Below are 21,091 nucleotides of genomic sequence, written 5' to 3'. Positions count from 1 at the left end.
TTCCAGTTAATTAACCACTTAAGGACCGCCGTATTGCCAATGTACGTCAGCACAATGGCACAGGCAGGCACAATCACGTACATCTAGGTGATTGCCTTCCAGCGGGTGGGGGGTCCGATCGGACCCCCTCCCGCTGGTTACGGCGGTCCGATTCGGTCCAGGAGCGCTCCGTGATGAGGGGATGGCCGTTGGTTTTCGGCCACCCCCTCTGGATCGCTCCTGGCCAATGAGAAGCTTGGTATGGGGATGTGGTATCCCCATACTCGGGAGAAGTAGCGGAATATATTTTGGGGTGCAATTCCACATATAACCATGGCATGTGTGAGCAATATATCATTTAGTGACAACTTTTTGTAAAAAAAATTTTTTATTTTTTTTGTCATTATTCAATCCCTTAGGACAAAAAAAATAAATATTCAATGGGCTCAACATACCCATCAGCAATTTCCTTGGGGTGTCTACTTTCCAAAATGGGGTCATTTGGGGGGGATTTGTACTGCCCTGCCATTTTAGCACCTCAAGAAATGAGATAGGCAGTCATAAATTAAAAGCTGTGTAAATTCCAGAAAATGTACTCTAGTTTGTAGACGCTATAACTTTTGCGCAAACCAAAAAATATACGCTTATTGACATTTTTTTTACTAAAGACATGTGGCTGAATAAATTTTGCCCTCAATGTATGACTAAAATTTAGTTTATTCGATTTTTCTTATAACAAAAAGAAGAAAATATCTTTTTTTTTCAAAATTTTCGCTCTTTTTCCATTTATATCGCAAAAAAAAAAAAAAAAAAAAGCCCACAAGCATAAACTTCGGGGGTTACGGTGCTGCTGAATATCCAGCATGCACTGCCCGTTCGGGCGCATGTGCAGTAAGCTCATTTAGCAGCGCAGGAAACATCTTAGGTTGCCCTTCTGCCGCTCATTGTGATGGCAACCATAATAAGCCCATCACATACTGGGATTCTAGCCCTCGGAGCTGCCCAGTGACTTCTGGGAAATGATGACACACATCTCCCAGGAGCACTAGCGAATACAGGCGCCGAGGGAAGTGACGTGAGGCGCCCTGGCGAGGAAGGGGGCAGATTGCAAGAGACCCTATAGTAGTGATGGCGAACCTTGGCACCCCAGACGTTTTGGAACTACATTTGCCATGATGCTCAAATATACTGCAGAGTGCCAGAGCATCATGGGAAATGTAGTGCCAAAACATCTGGGGTGCCAAGGTTCGCCATCACTGCCCTATAGCAACAGCCCTTAACAAGTATGTAATAAAAAAAAAAAATAAAAAAAAAAAAAGAATGTTTTCTCTTATGTTTTTTCCAGTTAATTAACCACTTAAGGACCGCCGTATTGCCAATGTACGTCAGCACAATGGCACAGGCAGGCACAATCACGTACATCTAGGTGATTGCCTTCCAGCGGGTGGGGGGTCCGATCGGACCCCCTCCCGCTGGTTACGGCGGTCCGATTCGGTCCAGGAGCGCTCCGTGATGAGGGGATGGCCGTTGGTTTTCGGCCACCCCCTCTGGATCGCTCCTGGCCAATGAGAAGCTTCCTCCCCTGTGTATTGTTTACACAGGAAGGAGGAAGTGATGTCATTCTCCTCGGGGCGGTCTTTTTGACCGGACTACGAGGAGAAGACAGAAAGTAAGTGTGCACCAACACTACACTGACATGTAGGTACACACAGGCACACAAACCCCCCCCCGATCGCCCCCCGCCCCCCCTCCAGTCACAGTGTCACTGATTGCATTGATCATTTCTTTACTGATCAATGCATTCAGTGTCAGTTGTGACAGTAAAAACTGTCAGGACAGTTAGTGTTAGGTCCAGGGTAGCCCCCCATCACCCCCCAATAAAGATTTAACCCCCTGATTGCCCCTAGAGTTAACCCTTTCACCCCCTTTTGCCAGTGTCACTAAGCGATCATTTTTCTGATCGCTGCATGTGTCGCTAGGTAGCTAGTTATTTTTTTAGGTTCACCGCCAGGTTTTTATATCGCTAGGTACCCCGATATACTACCCAATAATGGTTTTAACCCCCTGATTGCCGCTAGTTAACCCTTTCACCCCCTTTTGCCAGTGTCACTAAGCGATCGTTTTTCTGATCGCTGCATTAGTGTCGCTACAGTCGCTAGGTAGCTAGTTATTTTTTTAGGTTCACCGCCAGGTTTTTATAGCGCTAGGTACCCCGATATACTACCCAATAATGGTTTTAACCCCCTGATTTCCGCTAGTTAACCCTTTCACCCCCTTTTGCCAGTGTCACTAAGCGATAATTTTTCTGAACGCTGCATCAGTGTCGCTAGGTAGCTAGTTATTTTTTTAGGTTCACCGCCAGGTTTTTATAGCGCTAGGTACCCCTATATACTACCCAATAATGGTTTTAACCCCGATTGCTGCTAGTTAACCCTTTCACCCCCTTTCACCAGCGATCACAGTATAAGTGTCACTGGTGACGCTGGTTAGCCAGTTAGTTATTTAGGTTCCCCGTCAGGTTTTTATATAGCGCCAGGGACCCCCATATACTATCTAATAAAAATTTGAACCCCCTGATTTCTCCTAGTTAACCCTTTCACCACTGATCACCGTATAAGTGTTACGGGTGACTCTGGTTAGTTTGTTTTTTATAGCATCAGGGCACCCACCATTTATTACCCAATAAAGGTTTAACCCCCTGATCACCCGGCGGGTGATATCAATTAGGTTTTAGGGTCAGGGTCTGCGTCGCCCCAGGCAGCGCTAGGTTAGTGCCAGTACCGCTAACACCCACACACAAAGCATACACCTCCCGTAGTGGTATAGAATCTGAACAGATCAATATCTGATCTGATCAGATCTATACTAGCGTCCCCAGCAGTTTAGGGTTCCAAAAAAACGCATTGTTAGCGGGATCAGCCCAAATACCTGCTGGCACCTGCGTTTTGCCCCTCTGCCCAGCCCACCCAAGTGCAGTATCGATCGATCACTGTCACTTACAAAACACTAAACACATAACTGCAGCGATTGCAGAGTCAGGCCTGATCCCTGCCATCGCTAACAGGTTTTTTGGTAGCATTTTATATTCAAATCCGGAAGGCAGTGCTTGGTTTTCGGGGTCCCGTACGTGGCTAGGCTCCCAAAAAGTCCCCCACATGTGGTATCCCCGTACTCGGGAGAAGTAGCAGAATTTATTTTGGGGTGTAATTTGACTTCTGCCCATAGCATGTGTGAGCAATATATCATTTAGTGACAACTTTGTGCAAAAAAAAAAAAAGTTTGTAATATTCCCGCAACTTTTGGCAAAATATAAAATATTCCATGGACTCAACATGCCTCTCAGTAAATAGCTTGGGGTGTCTACTTTCCAAAATGGGGTCATTTGGGGGGGTTTTGTGCTATTTTGGCATTTTATGGACTTCGAAACTGTGATAGGTAGTGAGGAGTTAAATCAAAAATTTGCACCCTTAGAAATCCTGAAGGTGGTGATTGGTTTTCGGGGTGCCGTGCGCGACTAGACTCCCAAAAAGTCCCACACATGTGGTATCCCCATACTCAGGAGAAGCAGCAGAATGTATTTTGGGGTGTCATTTCACATATGCCCATAGCATGTGTGAGCAATATATCATTTAGTGACAACTTGGTGCAAAAAAAAAAAAGTTTGTAATATTCCCGCAACTTGTGGCAAAATATAAAATATTCCATGGACTCAACATGCCTCTCAGTAAATAGCTTGGGGTGTCTACTTTCCAAAATGGGGTCATTTGGGGGGGTTTTGTGCTATTTTGGCATTTTATGGCCTTCGAAACTGTGATAGGTAGTGAGGCGTTAAATCAAAAATTTGCACCCTTAGAAATCCTGAAGGTGGTGATTGGTTTTCGGGGTGCCGTGCGCGACTAGACTCCCAAAAAGTCCCACACATGTGGTATCCCCATACTCGGGAGAAGTAGCGGAATATATTTTGGGGTGCAATTCCACATATAACCATGGCATGTGTGAGCAATATATCATTTAGTGACAACTTTTTGTAAAAAAAAATTTTTATTTTTTTTGTCATTATTCAATCCCTTAGGACAAAAAAAATAAATATTCAATGGGCTCAACATACCCATCAGCAATTTCCTTGGGGTGTCTACTTTCCAAAATGGGGTCATTTGGGGGGGATTTGTACTGCCCTGCCATTTTAGCACCTCAAGAAATGAGATCGGCAGTCATAAATTAAAAGCTGTGTAAATTCCAGAAAATGTACTCTAGTTTGTAGACGCTATAACTTTTGCGCAAACCAAAAAATATACGCTTATTGACATTTTTTTTACTAAAGACATGTGGCTGAATAAATTTTGCCCTCAATGTATGACTAAAATTTAGTTTATTCGATTTTTCTTATAACAAAAAGAAGAAAATATCTTTTTTTTTCAAAATTTTCGCTCTTTTTCCATTTATATCGCAAAAAAAAAAAAAAAAAAAAAAAATCGCAGAGGCAATCAAATACCATCAAAAGAAAGCTCCATTTGTGGGAAGAAAAGGACGCAAATTTCGTTTGGGTGCAATATTGCATGACCGCGCAATTACCAGTTAAAGCAGCGCAGTGCGAAATTGCAAAAAGACCTCTGGTCCTTAAGGTATTTATTGGTCCGGAGCTGAAGTGGTTAATGTAAAGTAAATTTTGTGGGTGGAACTCCGCTTTAAAATAGGAGATTAAGGGCTGAAAATATTCACGCACCGCCTATATGGATCGGACTTTATAGGCCACACAGATAAATTCTATAAAATATATATTTTTTTTCAAAAAGTACTAGAATACAAAGATAAAATATAGGCCTAAAACTGCCTCCACAAGATCCAGATGTTGACAAAATCAGAATATATGCCCCACTGTAGCTACCAGAAATGATAGATAAATCATTTATACAGCACGATACAGCTGTACATATAGGAGTCTGTATATTTCAGGTAGTCAGGCCAACGTTTCGCCAGTTCAAGGCTTCCTCAGGACCCACAATGCTAGTAGCAGGGCAGCAATCAATGTAGCGGATCAGAGGGTGCTCATTAACAATGCCTGGGGGCGGGTACAGGGGCACCAAAGCCAACCCAAGGCAGAGGCCTGCCAGGGACAGCAGGGGTGTGCAGAGATTAGGGCTCTAGACTAGAGATACACAGTTGCAGGTAAACGTAGATCATAACAAAGTGGATGATATGGACACCCCAAGAGAAACCTATATGAACACAGGAATATCCACTTGGGCCAATATCAGGGAACCAAAACTTGGTCGGGGGTAATTAGGGATGTAGTATATCTGTATGGTGAATCCAAATAATAGGGTATTCTGCCAGTCTCCTGCGCAAATAGCCCTGCTGTCCGCCCGTCTTAATTCTAGACCTAATGAATAGACAGAGCCCTGGGCATCATTGCTGCCAAAAGGAACTCTCCCATTCTCTTATTCACCCTCCAGTAAAGTTGAATGCGTACAAAACACAGGGTGACAGAGAAGGCTTTAATGAGATATGACCCACACTGGCAAGCAATGTAACAACAGCCCAGTTTACAATGTATTGCTGCCAGGTCGGGTTCCAGGGTTAATCCAGCTTTATATCTGATTAAGCAAACAGGTGGTGAGCTGTAACGGAGAAGTCTCCATGTTATCATTTGAGTACCATTAACAGCTTTTAATTAGAGCAGTTTTTTTTGTTGTTTTGTTTTTTTACAGGTCACCACGGGGGCCTTGATATGCAAGGATTAGCAGTACCCATCCTAAATACCTACGAGATTTGGTGAACAAGCACTTTATGTCTGCAACGGTAGCATTGGGCTCCACCTGCAAAACATGGCAAACAAAGAGCAGCATTAGTCAATGATATACTATAGAAAACGTGTAAATATGTGTATATAGTAAAATCCACATATAGTTTTGTAAGTTTAAGGTGAGGCAAGATTATTTTGCACCCAATAACTGGGGCTGTGTAGGACAAGAAGGTGGCTATTGAAGCAAAGTACTAGTAGTATCTAGGTACTGACAGGCAATAGATAGGAGTCGTTTTCAGCTGAGAAGGCAAAACACATCTCTTGTCTAAGGGAGAGGAGCTGGAAGTAAGATATGTCCGAGAAAAATTGTTAAAATTTTTAAGAACATATCTCTTATGCTCTGACTCCTCAAGTGGTTAACGACAGTAGAGTTCTGCAACGTGGGCAATGGGAAAGATGGTGGCTTGGCTTTTTTTTTTTTTACTGTCTAAAGAGTTAGTTCAACTTTGCCAAATAATTGCCTATGCAGATAAGGGGCGCCTATAAACAAACTGCAGCTCTGACTAACATTTTGACATGTTGCAACCAAAAATGTAAATGTATTTTATTGGGATTTTATGTGATAGACCAACACAAAGTGGCACATAATTGTGAAGTGGAAGGAAAATGATAAATGGATTTCAAAAGTTTTTTTTACAAATAAAATATGTGAAAAGTGTGGTGTACATTTGTATTCAGCGCCCCCGAGTCAATACTTTGTAGAACCCCCTTTCACTGCAATTACAGCTGCAAGTCTCTTTGGGGGTGTCTCTACCAGCTTTGCACATCTAGAGAGGGACATTTTTGTTCATTCTTCTTTGCAAAATGGTTCAAGCTCTGCCAGATTGGATGGAGAGCGTCTGTGAACAGCAATTTTCAAGTCTTGCCACAGATTTTCAATTGGATCTAGGACTGGACTTCAACTGGGCCATTCTAACACATGGTCACAAAGTTCCAGTTTGGTCTCATCTGACCAGAGCACCTTCTTCCACCACATGGCTTCTTGCAAACTGCAAATAGAACTTCTTATGGCTTTCTTTCAACAATGGCTTTCATCTTTCATAAAGGCCAGATTTATGGGGTGCACAACTAATAGTTGTCTTGTGGACAGATTCTCCCACCTGAGCTGTGGATCTCTGCAGCTCCTCCAGAGTTACCATGGGCGTCTTGGCAGCTCCTCTGATGAATACTCTCCTTGCCCGGCCTGTCAGTTTAGGTGGACGACCATGTCTTGATAGGTTTGCAGTTGTGCCATACTCTTTCCATTTTTGGATGATGGAGTGAACAGTGCTCTGTGAGATGTTCAAAGCTTGGGATATTTTTTTTTTTATACGCTAAATCTGCTTAAGGCCTCTTTCACACGGATGATCCATTCAGGTCCGCCCGTCAGTTTAGGCGGACCTGAACGGACGCTCCATAGACCTCTATGGAGCAGCGGATGTCAGCGGTGACATGTCCACTGACATCCGACCTGCTCCCATCCGAAAAAGTGTGACGGAGGAAAAACCAACTTTTCGATCCGTCTGCTGATCAGGTGATGACAGACTCTACGGTCCGTCGTCATCCGATCCCGCATATTGGAGAGTGGCGCTCTGACAGGTCTGTCCCTGCACAGTGTGCAGAGACAGACCTGTCATCTGTCTGCTCAGTGGGGATTGATAGAGTTATCCCCCCGCTGAGCAGAGCGGGCTCCGTACATGGACACGTCTGTGTGAAGGAGCCCTTAAACTTCTCCACAACGTTATCTCTGACCTGTCTGGTGTGTTTCTTGGCCTTCACGATGCCGTTTGTTCACCAAGTTTCTCTAACAAACCTCTGAGGGCATCACAGAACAGCTGTATTTATGCCGAGATTAAATTACACACATGTGGAGTCCATTTACTTCTAAAGGCAATTGGTTCCACTAGATTTTAGTTAGGGGCATCAGCATAAAGGGGGCTGAATACAAATGCACGCCACACTTTTGACATATTTATTTGTGCCACTTTGTATTGGTCTATCTCATAAATATTTACATTTTTGGTTGTAACATGACAAAATGTAGAACATTTCAAGGGGTATGAATACTTTTTCAAAGAACTGTAGATGTAGGCCATTTACATACCTCATGAAGCCTGACCTGAACACTCCAAGAATGTTGCCAGGCAAGGCTCGGCTATTACTGTTCACCTCCACCATCACAGGAGCTCTCAGACTCTGGAGCTCAGAGCCTCTGCATCAGGGGGGAGAAAGCAAGTGTGGGGAGGTTTAAATCAGAGAAAGCTCACTGGTGTCATGGTGGTGGTGATCAGTAATAATTGGCCTTACTTAGCAGCATTCTATTCTAATCAGGCTTTGGAAGGTATGCTAATGGTGGCCTACACCTATAGCGAAAAAATTTACCTTTAGTCAGAGAGCTGCACAGTTTTTTTTTTAATCCACAGGCGCCCTTTATCTAAATAGGCATTTTTTTGGTAAAAGGTGAACTAAACCTTAAAGCGGAGTCCCACCCAAAAATGGAACTTCCGCTGATTGGATGTCTTTGGTGAAAGGTGAAGCAACCCTTTAAAGTGGTTGTAAACCCTCCCCCACAACTTTGTCCCATGTAAATCAGCACAAAAAACCCTAATGAACACTGCTTGTAGATATCTCCTTACTTGCTTAGTATTGTTGTAATCCTTGTTGTTCTGTAGAATGAGGTCACTGAGCATGCCCAGATCTCCCCTGATTTAAGGCACACTCTCTATGTCTCATCTATCTGTTATCAGGACTTTCTACAGCACAACACTGAACTCTGCTAATCACTCAGAGCTTCCTCCTACACACCATGTGACCTCACATACAGTCTAAACTGGTTTCCCTTTGTCAGACTTATCAGCTTCAGCTGATAAGACTGCAGTAATGGCCATTAGACAAGGCACAAGTAAATACTATGAAATAAACAAGTAAGCTATGAACAGGGAAGCAGGGTTGCCATAAAAACGTTGGATTGAGAAGGAGGCTTGGTTAACAGTACAGGAAGTGCTCAATGTAAGGGTGGAAATGCACTCCACTGTGGACTCAGAAACAATACTTACGATGGCGCTGCCTAACCCCTGGAAACAATTTTTTTAAAGTTTCTTTAAACAGTAAGTAATATGCGATTTGGGGTGAATTACAGTGGCTATAGTCTGATAATGAATTATTATAATGGACTAAAAGCCTCCATAGTGTGTACTTGCCTCAATTAAGAGCACTAAATGTAATTTCTGCAACTTCCTTCCTTTGCTATCAGCATGAATCACTTCTAACAAGTTTTCCTGACACCAAGAGAAATCTGGTGTCAGGTGAGAGACCTCCAGTTGATTGACAGCCTGATCTCTGTTCCTGGATGCCATGTGAAGGGGGTGTGTGCCTTCCCTCCAATCAGCTCTCAGAGCTCTCCTCACTGAGCTCTGCAGAGTGTAATTTCAGCTGTATGCACCTAAGGCAAGCTTTATAAACCCAGCATTTTGAAATGAATGTAGAGAAGAGAACACTGCAGATAGACAGATACAATGTATGTAGGAGGCTTTGTTTCAGCTCTGTGTATCACCTGAGGGCAGTCACTTCACTGGGTATATTTAGGGGTTTACAACCACTTAACGTTTTAGAGCGTAAGAGATAAATCCTTAAAAACGTAATCTTTCTAGGACTTATCTCTTACTTTCAGCTCCTTTCCCTTAGACGTGTTTGCCTTCTTGGTAGAAATTGAATTTAATCTAATGCCTGCCAGTACCATTACCCCTTACCAGCATTAGGTAGTATTTTGTAAAGGTGACCTAACCCTTTCCACCATATGTGTTAGGTTGCACTGGGCTCCTTGCCCAACGCCGTTCCAGTGCAAATACAAGACCTTGAGTCCTACGAGTTCACATCTCACTGCAGTGAATAAAGGCAGATGAAAATGGCACACTGTTACATTTTGATATACTGGAAAAAATTATGGTATTGGTACCACTCCATTTACAGCACACAACAGGGGCCACAGTATAAATGTGGGCACTGGTGTAAAAAAAAAAAAAAAAAAATTATATATATATATATATATATATATATATATATATATATATATATATATATATATATATATATATATATATATATATATATATATATATATATATATATATATATATATATATATATATATATATATATATATATATATATAAAGAAGCCACAGCCACTTTAATCCAAATTAATTTTATGAAGTGTACCTGTCATGATCTGGAAATATGCACATTTATATTTATTTGTCAATGGTACAAGCTGCTAGTAAATAGTGTCTCGTTTGGTCTGTGCTTAGCCAACAATTTTTGAACCTCGTTGGGCACAAATCTGTTTAGAACAACTGGCATGCTGACTCCCCATACAGTGTACAACAAGCTAAAATGGATACCCGTGAAACACATGCCTGTAATGTATATCCTACAGCCTATACCTGTCATCCTGTAATTTATCTCCTAAAACACGCTACTCTGAGCCTACAACAAGCTCTTCTCCACATAAACATGGAGCCAAGACCAAATATTAACAACTGGAGTTCTGTTTTTTAATAATTTTAGACTTGAATCCCTTCATTATTGGGGGGTTTTGGGGGGGGGGGGGCTTTTTAACAGAGTGATTCTTGCAAAAGGGGCATTTGATTGTTTATTTTTATGATGATGATTATTTACTAATCAGATACTATAAATTGCTCAGGACAATGTGATCGCCTGTTTGTCTTTGTCCCTTTGCAGCAAGGGAAGAAAAAGTTGCATTAGATACAACAGCATTAGGCCTCATATACACTGGGCGTTTAGCCCTAATGCATGCAATTCTGCCGTTTTCATGCAGGAGGAAGGTATAGGTGCAAGTATGCACCCAGGGGCAAAAAATGCCTGGAATACAAGCAGTCTATTCCCCCATCAATACAGTGTGTTGACAGGGGAATCACTCCTGCAGAGCTATTGTGTTCTCCCGGCGGGGGCGGGGGGGGGTCTACCTGGCCTGTCCTGGAGTCCAGCGATGTCCGCACCCCAGCCAATGCTGTCGAGTGCGGCTGCCACTGCTATTGCCGGTAAGGTAGCCCAGCAGTGAAGCCTTGGATAGAACTCCGCTTTAAGCAGTATCAGTCCAGGTTCACACTATTGCGATGCGGGAACCGGCACGATTCCAGTGCCGGTCCCAGCATCGCATTTTCCTTGCAGAAAGTTCACACTGCCCTCTGCAAAGCGCTGCTGGTGTCAATACAAAGTTAATGACACCCCCAGATTGGTTCGCAGATCAAAGTGCGAACTGTGAATTCGGAACAGGAAATCAGATCGCAGGGGTGTGAAGAGCTATACGATCCGATTCCAGTGTGGGAGAAAAAAAAGGTTCCTGCACTTTTTTGATGCAAATCCAATGACAGTTCAGCCATACAACTGTTTGGCTGAATTCGCATTGCACAGACTGGTGCAATGCGAATTCAGCCTGGCGATCTGGCCAGTAACACAACTCTTTATTAGAGTGTCTATACTCTGGGATGAAGGAGCACAAGGGTACCTATGGATAGCAGCATTGTCAGTCTAGGAGAAGGGGGGCGTTAGATTGAGCCCCCGTTCACATCGGGCCGATTTGACATTCAGAGCCTATTGCCGGCAATGGGACCGTCCGAATCAGTATGATGCCGACTTTGCGCCGCTGCACCAATTTCCAAAGGTAGTTCCTACACTACTTTTGGCGACTTTGAGGTCGATTTCGATAGACATCTGTGCATAAACCCGCACAGATGTCTTTAAAATCGCCCCTAAACTCGCACTGCAATGCAGGTTTGAAATTCAAATTCAGCAGAACTCGCACGATTTCAAATTCAAAAGAACCCACCCTCAGGTTGCAAAAGTACTTACATTTAATAACAAATTCAAGTCAAATTCCTGCTAACATATTATGAGCAGTTACAGCAACAGTTTTTTTCTTTTGTAAAATCAGCTGGTGTGCTGTTCCGTATGGTGCATGCGCAGTACATCCCAGGCACCATCCGACAGAACACCGGAAAACTCCGAAATACTGCTGGAGCGATCTGACCGTACCCGCTCACCCCCAAAAAAAGTTCCAAATGTGGCAGCGCAGGTGGTGGTGCAATAAAGCATAACATCCCCTTAATCCACTTCATGCAGTTAGTGGCGGCTCCCACGCACATGCGCCGGAGTGACTTCATCGCGGCTCCGGCCAATCACAGCGCCGGAGCCACGATACCCGGAAGGAAGATGGACGCTTCATGAAAGAGGGGACAGCGGTGACATCGCTGGCTCCTGTGTCAGGTAAGTGACACATAATAGGCTACTATGCGGTGTTTCGTCACATATAGCGACCCATCACATTTGGCTACCCGCTAGACTGCGCATGCGCGGCGCCGCCATATGCATCCCACCCCTGAGTCCAGGTTCAATCCCCACCATCCAAGTGGACATAGAGCTAGATTATAATTATGCCCAAAGTGTGGCGAACAAAGCGAGCCCATGAGGGGCCCTGTGTTGGAACGCATATGGCGGCATCGCACATGCACACTCCAGTGGGTAGCAAAATGTGATGGGTAGCTGAATGTGACGTGACACTGGCCTGGCACTGGTAGAGCTGCATCGATGGGCACTCGTGAGGCTGCATTGATAAAGTGGTTGTTAATATTTATTTTTGTAACTTAATTCTGCATAAAACATTTAACAGTGTAATTTCATGAGACAATTTATGAGGGCATGTTAAGGGGAAGAATTTGAGGCGGGTCAACTGGTGGCGAGTAACTATTAAGGCCTAGCTAGTAGCTCAGGACTTGACATTTTGAGCCATGTTCTGCAGGATTTAGGATTGTTTTTGTGTGAATATTCCTGTATAGCTGAATAGGGGCTACCATCCTTATCGACACATAGCTGTAATATGCCACTGTACTTTTTGGGTTTTAATTGATTTTATGATTTTAAATGTGCATAAAAAAATATATTTTTTTAATAAATGAATGTTGTGTACCTCTAAAGTGTATGGACTGCGGTCCTAAATAAATTCTTCTGTTTCATAGCAATAGGACATGGCACTTGTATGTCCTAAACCAACGAGTACCCATAGTACCTCTCCCAGTGGTCTCGTTGCCTACTCATTATTGTAAATAGGGAAGTATGGCAGAAAATTAATAAATATTGATATTTTTTAACAAATGAATGTTGTGTGCCCATAAAGTCCATGGACTGCATTTCAAAACCAATTCTTTTGTTTTGTTACATACTTCCCTATTTAGCATCCCTTCCTACAACAATGCACTCTGTACTCTAAGGGAATGTCTAATCCAGTCCCTGACCTTACCACTCCACAACCCATGCTCTCATAGCATGCTTTAATGTAATTATTTACCATCCACTCAACACACCTAAACCCAAACCACCAGCCCATCTCAGCATATTTAAACCTGCCCCCCCCTCCCCCAACCCACCCTCTGTACCCATCCCATACAGCGCCCTCAACCCAACCCCTAACCTTCTCAACCCTTGTGGCATCAGACATGCTTCATTCCCTCAAACATTTCCCATCCCCACCTGCCGTCTTCTCTCCATCCAAGTTCCATTCCAGCACATTCTTACTTGTGAAAACTCTCAATCACTCCATGGCCTCTTACCTTGTCCAGGAAGCAGAGCTTCTCCCGCGTCTTGGCATCCAAGATCTCCACCTCAAAATAAACAGTAGCACGTTTAGTAGGAGTTTTTTTCTTTGAAGATTTAGAAGTACTTTTAGTTTTCGCTGGGCTGCCATTTTGTCCCTTGGGACGGCTCATTTCCGAAACGACAGAGTTTATATCCATTATTAACAAGCTGTCTGAAAAAGTCAAACACTGCTCTCTTCAGATGACCCAATCCTTATTAACAAGTTCTCACTCCTGCTTTTGCTTTCCTACGTACGATCCCCTATCCTTCCTCTGTTTCGCACGATCGTCCTGTATTCAGAGATTACAACCTCAGCAAACCTTTCTGCTATCTCAGCAGTCTCATGCTTTCTCTCTCAACACAGATGTCTCTCCCAGGAAGCCGTCTTTGCAACAGGTGTAGTAATGAAAGACATCCCTCTGTCCTGGCCTTGGTGGATACGTCAGTCTCTTACATCCAGTCCCTCCCTTTCTCACTTGCAGTCTCTTCTCCGTCTTCAACTCTCTAACTCTTCAGAGCAGTCAATCCCAAGTTCATGTTCCGTCTCTTCTCTCCCTCCAAGTGTCTCCAATCCTCTCCCCCTGGGAAGTCTCGCTCTATCCTGGCTCTCCAGATGTAATATGAAGCAGATCTCTATATTTATCACTCCCTAGGCTATTTCACATCTGTCAGTTTCTACACTTCCCATGAGACACCTAGCCGGCAAGACCCCACACAGTGACACCGATGCCAGCCAGATACCTGCACCGCAAGACCACCAAACAAACCAGAAGTGCACACGGCATCCCTGATCTCCGTCTCTGTGCTCTGGATGTCTCCTTATCTACGCTTCACCTATCTTCTCCCACTTCGCTGCCTGATGTCCTCCGGCTACTCAATACCCTCCTGCACCCTTGCCCCCCCCCCCCCTTCCTTGTAAAGATGTCTCTCTACACCTCTATGGTTGACTCCTGGTATTCATTGATCTCAGCAAATATCTGGGCTCAGTCCCAGGACACTAAATTTAGGCCGTTCCCCCACACGAAACAGAAATGAGACCCCAGCGAGAGGGAGGGAGGGAAAAAGAGAAAGCAGACACTTGAACAGCCCAAAATAAGACACTTATGAAAAAGACAGACATAAGACAATGAAGACTTACCCCACTGGTGACAGTAAGTAGAATGAGACACAGCACTACAACAGTTATATGCCCCTTCTTGCCAGATACAGCTACAGACCTGCTGGTCTCTGATTCATCTAGCTACCCATCCACCACTGTGCATTACTTGGCAGGGGATAACCAGACTAAACGGGATACCATGGCAAATCCCATAGTGGATTAGCACCCCACAGAGCATAGTGGCTGTACCTCACTACGAGATATGCCCCCCGACAGCTGAAGGAGATGAGGCTCTAGTAATAATACTGAATAGTGAGGGTTCCTTTTTCATGTTAGTGTGCCAAGCTAGAGTGCTTGTGGAAAAGAAGACCTCGCCTTCTACCTTTACCAGTTTGAATCAAACTGGTGACCCCTCGAGCACCCATCCTCAACAGGATGTAGGAGCCGGCAGACAAGTGCCACATTCCCCTGGTCTATCAATGTTTTGTACCCTTTCTTGCTATGCCCTTGGCTAAATGCACCCTCCAACTTGAGCATCACCAGTCATGCTAAAGCCGAGACCAGTAAGGATTGGCTGCCTAACAAAAAAGGGAATTGGGAACCAGAAAGATCCCCACGCTGAGCCCTGGTAATAAACCAAGCGCACAAAGCCTAAACAAGCCCACAGGGGTACTCAGGGACTAAGCAGGGAGGTACAATGAGGTACCATGCTACAGCACATCCACTAGTGCACGCGTCACACAAGGCCCGCATGCTGAATCCGGACTGCCAGACTATTTCATGCAGCCCTCGCACCTCTCCTGCAGCTGCGGCACCCCCTTGTCTCAGCAGTCAACAGCAAAGAGGAGGACAGAACTTCCCCTACAGATCTTGTGCCTCTTTGTGCAGCCGCAGCACCCCCTCATCTCCACCTTCCCTGGTCTCAGCATACTCTGGCAGCCGACTCCAGCCATCCTCTGGTCCCACTTTCTGCTTCCCAGCAGCAGCACAAGGTAAGGGGGGTGCACTGTAAAATAAGTGAAGGTGGGGGACTCTTGACTTCTGAAAGTGGGGGACTTTTGACCTCTGATGTAAGGGGGGGGGGGGGGTGGATTGCTCTGGACATCTAATCTTACAAACACAACTGGCCCTTAATTTTGATACGCCTGCACGATTAAACCGAGTTAGACACCCCTGCACTAGTGTATTAAAATGTCATACTGGCCATTAAATTGTGCGGGTGCGGTGCGATTTGAGCCAACCAAAACGAATGGGCTCAAATAACACGGCAAAGAATCGCATGGGATTTGAACAGGAATGCAGTGCGATTCCTGTCCGTATCATAAGCGGTTTCCTGCACATCATCAGTGTGAACCAGCAAACTATGTTCTAAAAATGAGACATGGATCATGTAAAAAAATAAAATAGTATCAAGAAGGGAGCATTAAAACCTAGAACAGAGTTGTATGGATCTTGGTTCCGAAGCTTTCCGAATATATTAGAAGCCAATAGGTAATGCGTTCCACCAACATTCGCTCATATGATTCCTCCTGTATTGAATTGTATTGTAGTTGTACTGTCTGCCCTCATGTTGTAAAGCTCTGCGCAAACTGTTGGCGCCATATAATAATAATGTCAGCTTTATACATGTGCATAGGGGTGTTAGGCTGGAGTCACACCTATGCATTTTTAGTGCTTTCTGCATATTTGCACTACAGTCCATTTAACATGGTTTCCTATGGAACACGTTCTGTAGTGCAAATCTGCAAAATGCAAAAAGCACTAAAAATGCGTAGGTGTGAATCCAGCCTTAAGGTAGTGTTAGGCACAGATTTTCAATGCATTTTTAAATTTAGAGTGGATAGGGTTAACAGTCATTGACCAGGGCTTGTTATTAGATGTTGCCAGCACATCATAATGCGATGCAATTGGCGTCTATATGGACCTCCCAATGCACTAAAAATGTTTAAAAAAATGAAATAAAATCCAGAAAAGTAATATTTCAAAATGGGAACAGACACCATTTATTTTGGAGACGTTGGACACCTGCGTTTGAGTGCATTGCAGTGTAAATGGGCCCCAAGTTTATTCCTGTGGACACAGTAACATTGAAGTGGATGGTGACCAGAACAGCTGGGGAACGTCTTCTACATTCTCAGGGATGGTGTTGATCTGGGGAGATCTTCAAACACAGCAGAGAGCGGCTCAGCCAAGTGTGCCACAGGGATGCTCTGCACAGAAGAGGGAGTGGCTTGTGTATAGTCTCCACCCACCACATGCCTAATCCTCTCTGGAAAGGAGACTTCTATATATCCCCTGTGAGCACAGAAGAGGCATCAGAAGTGCTCTGCGTCCATCAGGACAGTAGCTGGAGGATGCTTTACACAAGCATAATGTCACAAAGGCGTTTACAGCACTTCCACATACTCAGCTACACACCGAACAGCAGGAGGTAACATCCAACCGCAGAGCGAGGACCACCAGCACAGTGAGTACCCGACACAGTGCCCACTACACTGATACTTTATACCCGCACATTCCTTTCCAACAGGACAGCTTAATGGCCATTTCTCTATGCTGTATTCAAGGGTCATTCCACCCAAAACTGAGATTTCATGTCTGGTGGCTCTGAACAGCTGATGGTGACATCTCCGCACTTGAATTCCCTAGCCTGTCCATCTGCCAGAGACATTATGAGCCGTCTCGGCTCTCCCTCATGGAATTTTAATTTATTTTGATTATGGGGAATGCAACAGGAGGAATGGGAACACCTGTGCTGTGAGCGGGACGTGTGGGAATGCAGATCAGAGCTAGGAACTAGAGCCGATTTCATCAGAGAAATAAGAAGCGATTGGCTGACTGCCCATCGGACTGTGCTAGACCTGGAAGATCACTTTAGGGCAGGGGTCTCAAACTGGCAGCCTTCCAGCTGTTGTGGAACTACAAGTCCCATCATGCCTCTGCCCATGGGAGTCCTGCTTGTAACTATCAGCCTTGCAATGTCTCATGGGAATTGTAGTTCTGCAACAGCTGGAGGGTCACCAGTTTGTGACCCTTGCTTTAGGGTGAAATTACCCTTTAACAAAACTCCAGTCCCATGGTCACCATACACAGTACAATCTGGCCATGAAATCTTAGTACAATCAACTTTAGATTTACCAAAACTATGCAATATGAAGACCAATGTTATCTACCCAATCCATCCATATCCAGACAGGCAGGTCCTTGCACTACATAGCTATTGGCAGCTCTAAAGAGGATTGTGCATTCAGATTGTAACATGTATGTACGCACCTAGAGTATACTGTCCAGTTCTGGGCACCGGTCCTCACGAAGGAGTACTGGAAATGGAGCGAGTACAAAGAAGGGCAACAAAGCTAATAAAGGGTCTGGAGGATATTAGTTATGAGGAAAGGTTGTGAACACTGAACTTATTCTCTCTGGAGAAGGGATATGATTTCAATATACAAATACCATACTGGTGACCCCACAATAGGGATAAAACGTTTTTGCAAAAGGGAGTTTAACAAGACACGTGGCCACTCATTAAAAATTAGAAGAAAAGAGGTTTAACCTTAAACTACATAGAGGATTCTTTACTGTAAGAGCAGCAAGGATGTGGAATTCCCTTCCACAGGCGGGGGTCTCAGTGGGGGCATCAATAGTTTCAAGAAACTATTAGATAAGCACCTGAATGACCGCAACATACAGGGATATACAATGTAATACTGACATATAATCACACACAGGTTGGACTTGATGGACGTGTCTCTTTTTCAACCTCACCTACTATGTAACTATGTATGGTGCCTAAAGCAGCTCATAGATTATACAGTTTCCTTTCCTGCAACCACGGGTGCAAGAAAAATGTCTCAATTCCCCCATCTGAACAGTCAGTATTGATGGGTAAATCCCTCCCGCAGAGTTGTGTTTTGCCAGCAGGGAGCATTCCCTGCCAGCAGAACACAATGATTACTGCTGGTGGCTATAGCCACTGGATGGTTGTACTGAAGTCGATTGACTTCAAGTGATCGTAAAGGCAGGGTTTTTTTTTATCTTAATGCATTCTATGCAAGCCGGTACAGTGATTAGTCACTGGTTGTGTCCGATTGGTTTAGTTTGACAAGGTATGTACAGCACCCTGCCCATCCCACTAGCCATGATCTGCCTGCATTGAATAGAGAAGCACAGAAACCCAGGGATGATTCTACTGGGTTTAAAATAAGGTATGCAATGAAAACAGAAGCTTTTATTAAAAATTTTAAGCAAAATTTCAGCTTAACCACTTCAGCCCCGGAAGAATTTACCCCTTTCCTGACCAGAGCACTTTTTGCGATTCGGCACTGCGTCGCTTTAACTGACAATTGCGCAGTCGTGCCATGTGGTTCCCAAACAAAATTGACGTCCTTTTTTTCCCCACAAATAGAGCTTTCTTTTAGTGGCATTTGATCACCCCTGCGGTTTTAATTTTTTGCGCTATAAACAAAAAAAAGCACGACATACAATTATTGATTGGTTTGCGCAAAAGTTATAGCATTTAAAAATAGGGGATAGTTTTATGGAATTTTTATTAATTATTTTTTTTTAAAATGGCAGCGATCATCAATTTTTATCATGACTGCAACATTATGGCGGACACAGACACTTTTGACACATTTTTGGGACCATTGTCATTTATACAGCAATAAGTGCTATACAAATGCACCGATTCCTGTATAAATGACACTAGGTAGCAGTGTAGGGGTTAAGTGTGTCCTAGGGGTGTGTTGCTAACTGTAGGGGCGTGGCTGTGTGTCACACGTCACTGATCTATGCTCCAATCGCAGGGAGCAGAGACCAGTGTCACTGTTGCTAGGCAGAACAGGGAGATGCTTGTTTACTTTAGCATCTCCTAGTTCTTCCTCTCTGCGAGGCGATCGCAGGTATGCCTGCGGCGATCGAGTCCGCGGGACCTACAACCAGAATCACGGGCCTTCCCGCCGCCTCTTAAAGGGCAACGTACAGGTACGTGATTTTGCCTGTACGTGCCCTTCTGCTGACATATATTGGCGTGAGGGGGTTGGGAAGCAGTTAATACAGAATATGGCCAGAAAGAAGTAGGCTGCTCATCGCTGGAGGGATCTGATCTTGTTTATAGGTACTGTATTTCTGGACTTCCATTATGAAAGGGACTATACGGGGGGGGGGGGGTCTCACTACAGTAAATTATAATATATATATATATATACACACACACAGTGGTGTGAAAAAGTGTTTGCCCCCTTCCTCATTTCCTGTTCCTTTGCATGTTTGTCACACTTAAGTGTTTCGGAACATCAAACCAATTTAAACAATAGTCAAGGACAACACAAGTAAACACAAAATGCAATTTGTAAATGAAGGTGTTTATTATTAAAGGTGAAAAAAAATCCAAACCATCATGGCCCTGTGTGAAAAAGTGATTGCCCCCCTTGTTAAAACATACTATAACTGTGGTTGTCCACACCTGAGTTCAATTTCTCTAGCCACACCCAGGCCTGATTATTGCCACACCTGTTCACAATCAAGGCATCACTTAAATAGGAGCTGCTTGACACAGTAAGGTCCACCAGAAGATCCTTAAAAGCTACACATCATGCCGAGACCCAAAGAAATTCAGGAACAATTGAGAAAGAAAGTAATTGAGATCTATCAGTCTGGAAAGGGTTATAAAGCCATTTCCAAAGCTTTGGGAATCCAGCGAACCACAGTGAGAGCCATTATCCACAAATGGCGAAGACATGGAACAGTGGTGAACCTTCCCAGGAGTGGCCGGCCGCCCAAAATTACCCCAAGAGCGCAGCGACGACTCATCCAAGAGGTCACAAAAGACCCCACAACAACGTCCAAGGAACTGCAGGCCTCACTTGCCTCAGTTAAGGTCAGCGTTCATGCCTCCACCATCAGGAAAAGACTGGGCAAAAATGGCCTGCATGGCAGAGTTCCAAGGAGAAAACCACTGCTGAGCAAAAAGAACATCAAAGCTCGTCTCAATTTCTCCACAACACATCTTGATGATCCCCAAGACTTTTGGGACAACATTCTGTGGACCGATGAGACAAAAGTGGAACTCTTTGGAAGGTGTGTGTCCAAGTATATCTGGCGTAGAAGGAACACTGCATTTCATAAAAAGAACATTATACCAACAGTAAAATATGGTGGTGGTAGTGTGATGGTCTGGGGCTGTTTTGCTGCTTCAGGACCTGGAAGACTTGCCGTGATAAAAGGAACTATGAATTCTGCTGTCTACCAAGAGATCCTGAAGGAGAATGTCCGACCATCTGTTCGTGTACTCAAGCTGAAACGAACTTGGGTTCTGCAGCAGGACAATGATCCTAAACACACCAGCAAGTCCACCACCGAATGGCTGAAGAAAAACAAAATGAAGACTTTGGAGTGGCCTAGCCAAAGTCCTGACCTGAATCCTATTGAGATGTTGTGGTATGACCTTAAAAAGGCTGTTCATGCTCGAAAACCCTCTAATGTAACTAAATTAGGATAATTCTGCAAAGATGAGTGGGCCAAAATTCCTCCAGGACGCTGTAAAAGCCTCATTGCACGTTATCGCAAACGCTTGGTTGCAGT

At 44.2% G+C, this 21,091-nt stretch overlaps 1 protein-coding gene across 3 annotated transcripts in view; it reads right to left on the bottom strand.

The window, feature by feature from the left end:
* The window catches only part of TECR (trans-2,3-enoyl-CoA reductase), a 62,200-nt gene that overhangs the window by 28,118 nt on the left and 12,991 nt on the right, over positions 1-21,091 (bottom strand). The window contains exons 2-3 of one of the 3 annotated variants that reach the window (XM_077470104.1): positions 13,386-13,436; positions 5,744-5,795 (exon numbers count right to left, since the gene is read on the bottom strand). In XM_077470104.1, coding sequence (XP_077326230.1) covers positions 5,744-5,795; positions 13,386-13,436 — 103 coding nt within the window. Of the gene's footprint in view, positions 1-5,743; positions 5,796-13,385; positions 14,225-21,091 lie in introns of those variants that run through there. The other 2 variants (XM_077470102.1, XM_077470103.1) reach the window with 2 other exon arrangements.

Source organism: Lithobates pipiens, unplaced genomic scaffold (genome assembly GCF_037356315.1).
Source record: "Lithobates pipiens isolate NorthernLeopardFrog02 unplaced genomic scaffold, aLitPip1_a1.2 Scaffold_8, whole genome shotgun sequence".
Lineage (NCBI taxonomy): Eukaryota > Metazoa > Chordata > Amphibia > Anura > Ranidae > Lithobates > Lithobates pipiens.
Note: the sequence above shows the minus strand (reverse complement) of the source record. Positions and strands in the feature narration are given on the sequence as shown.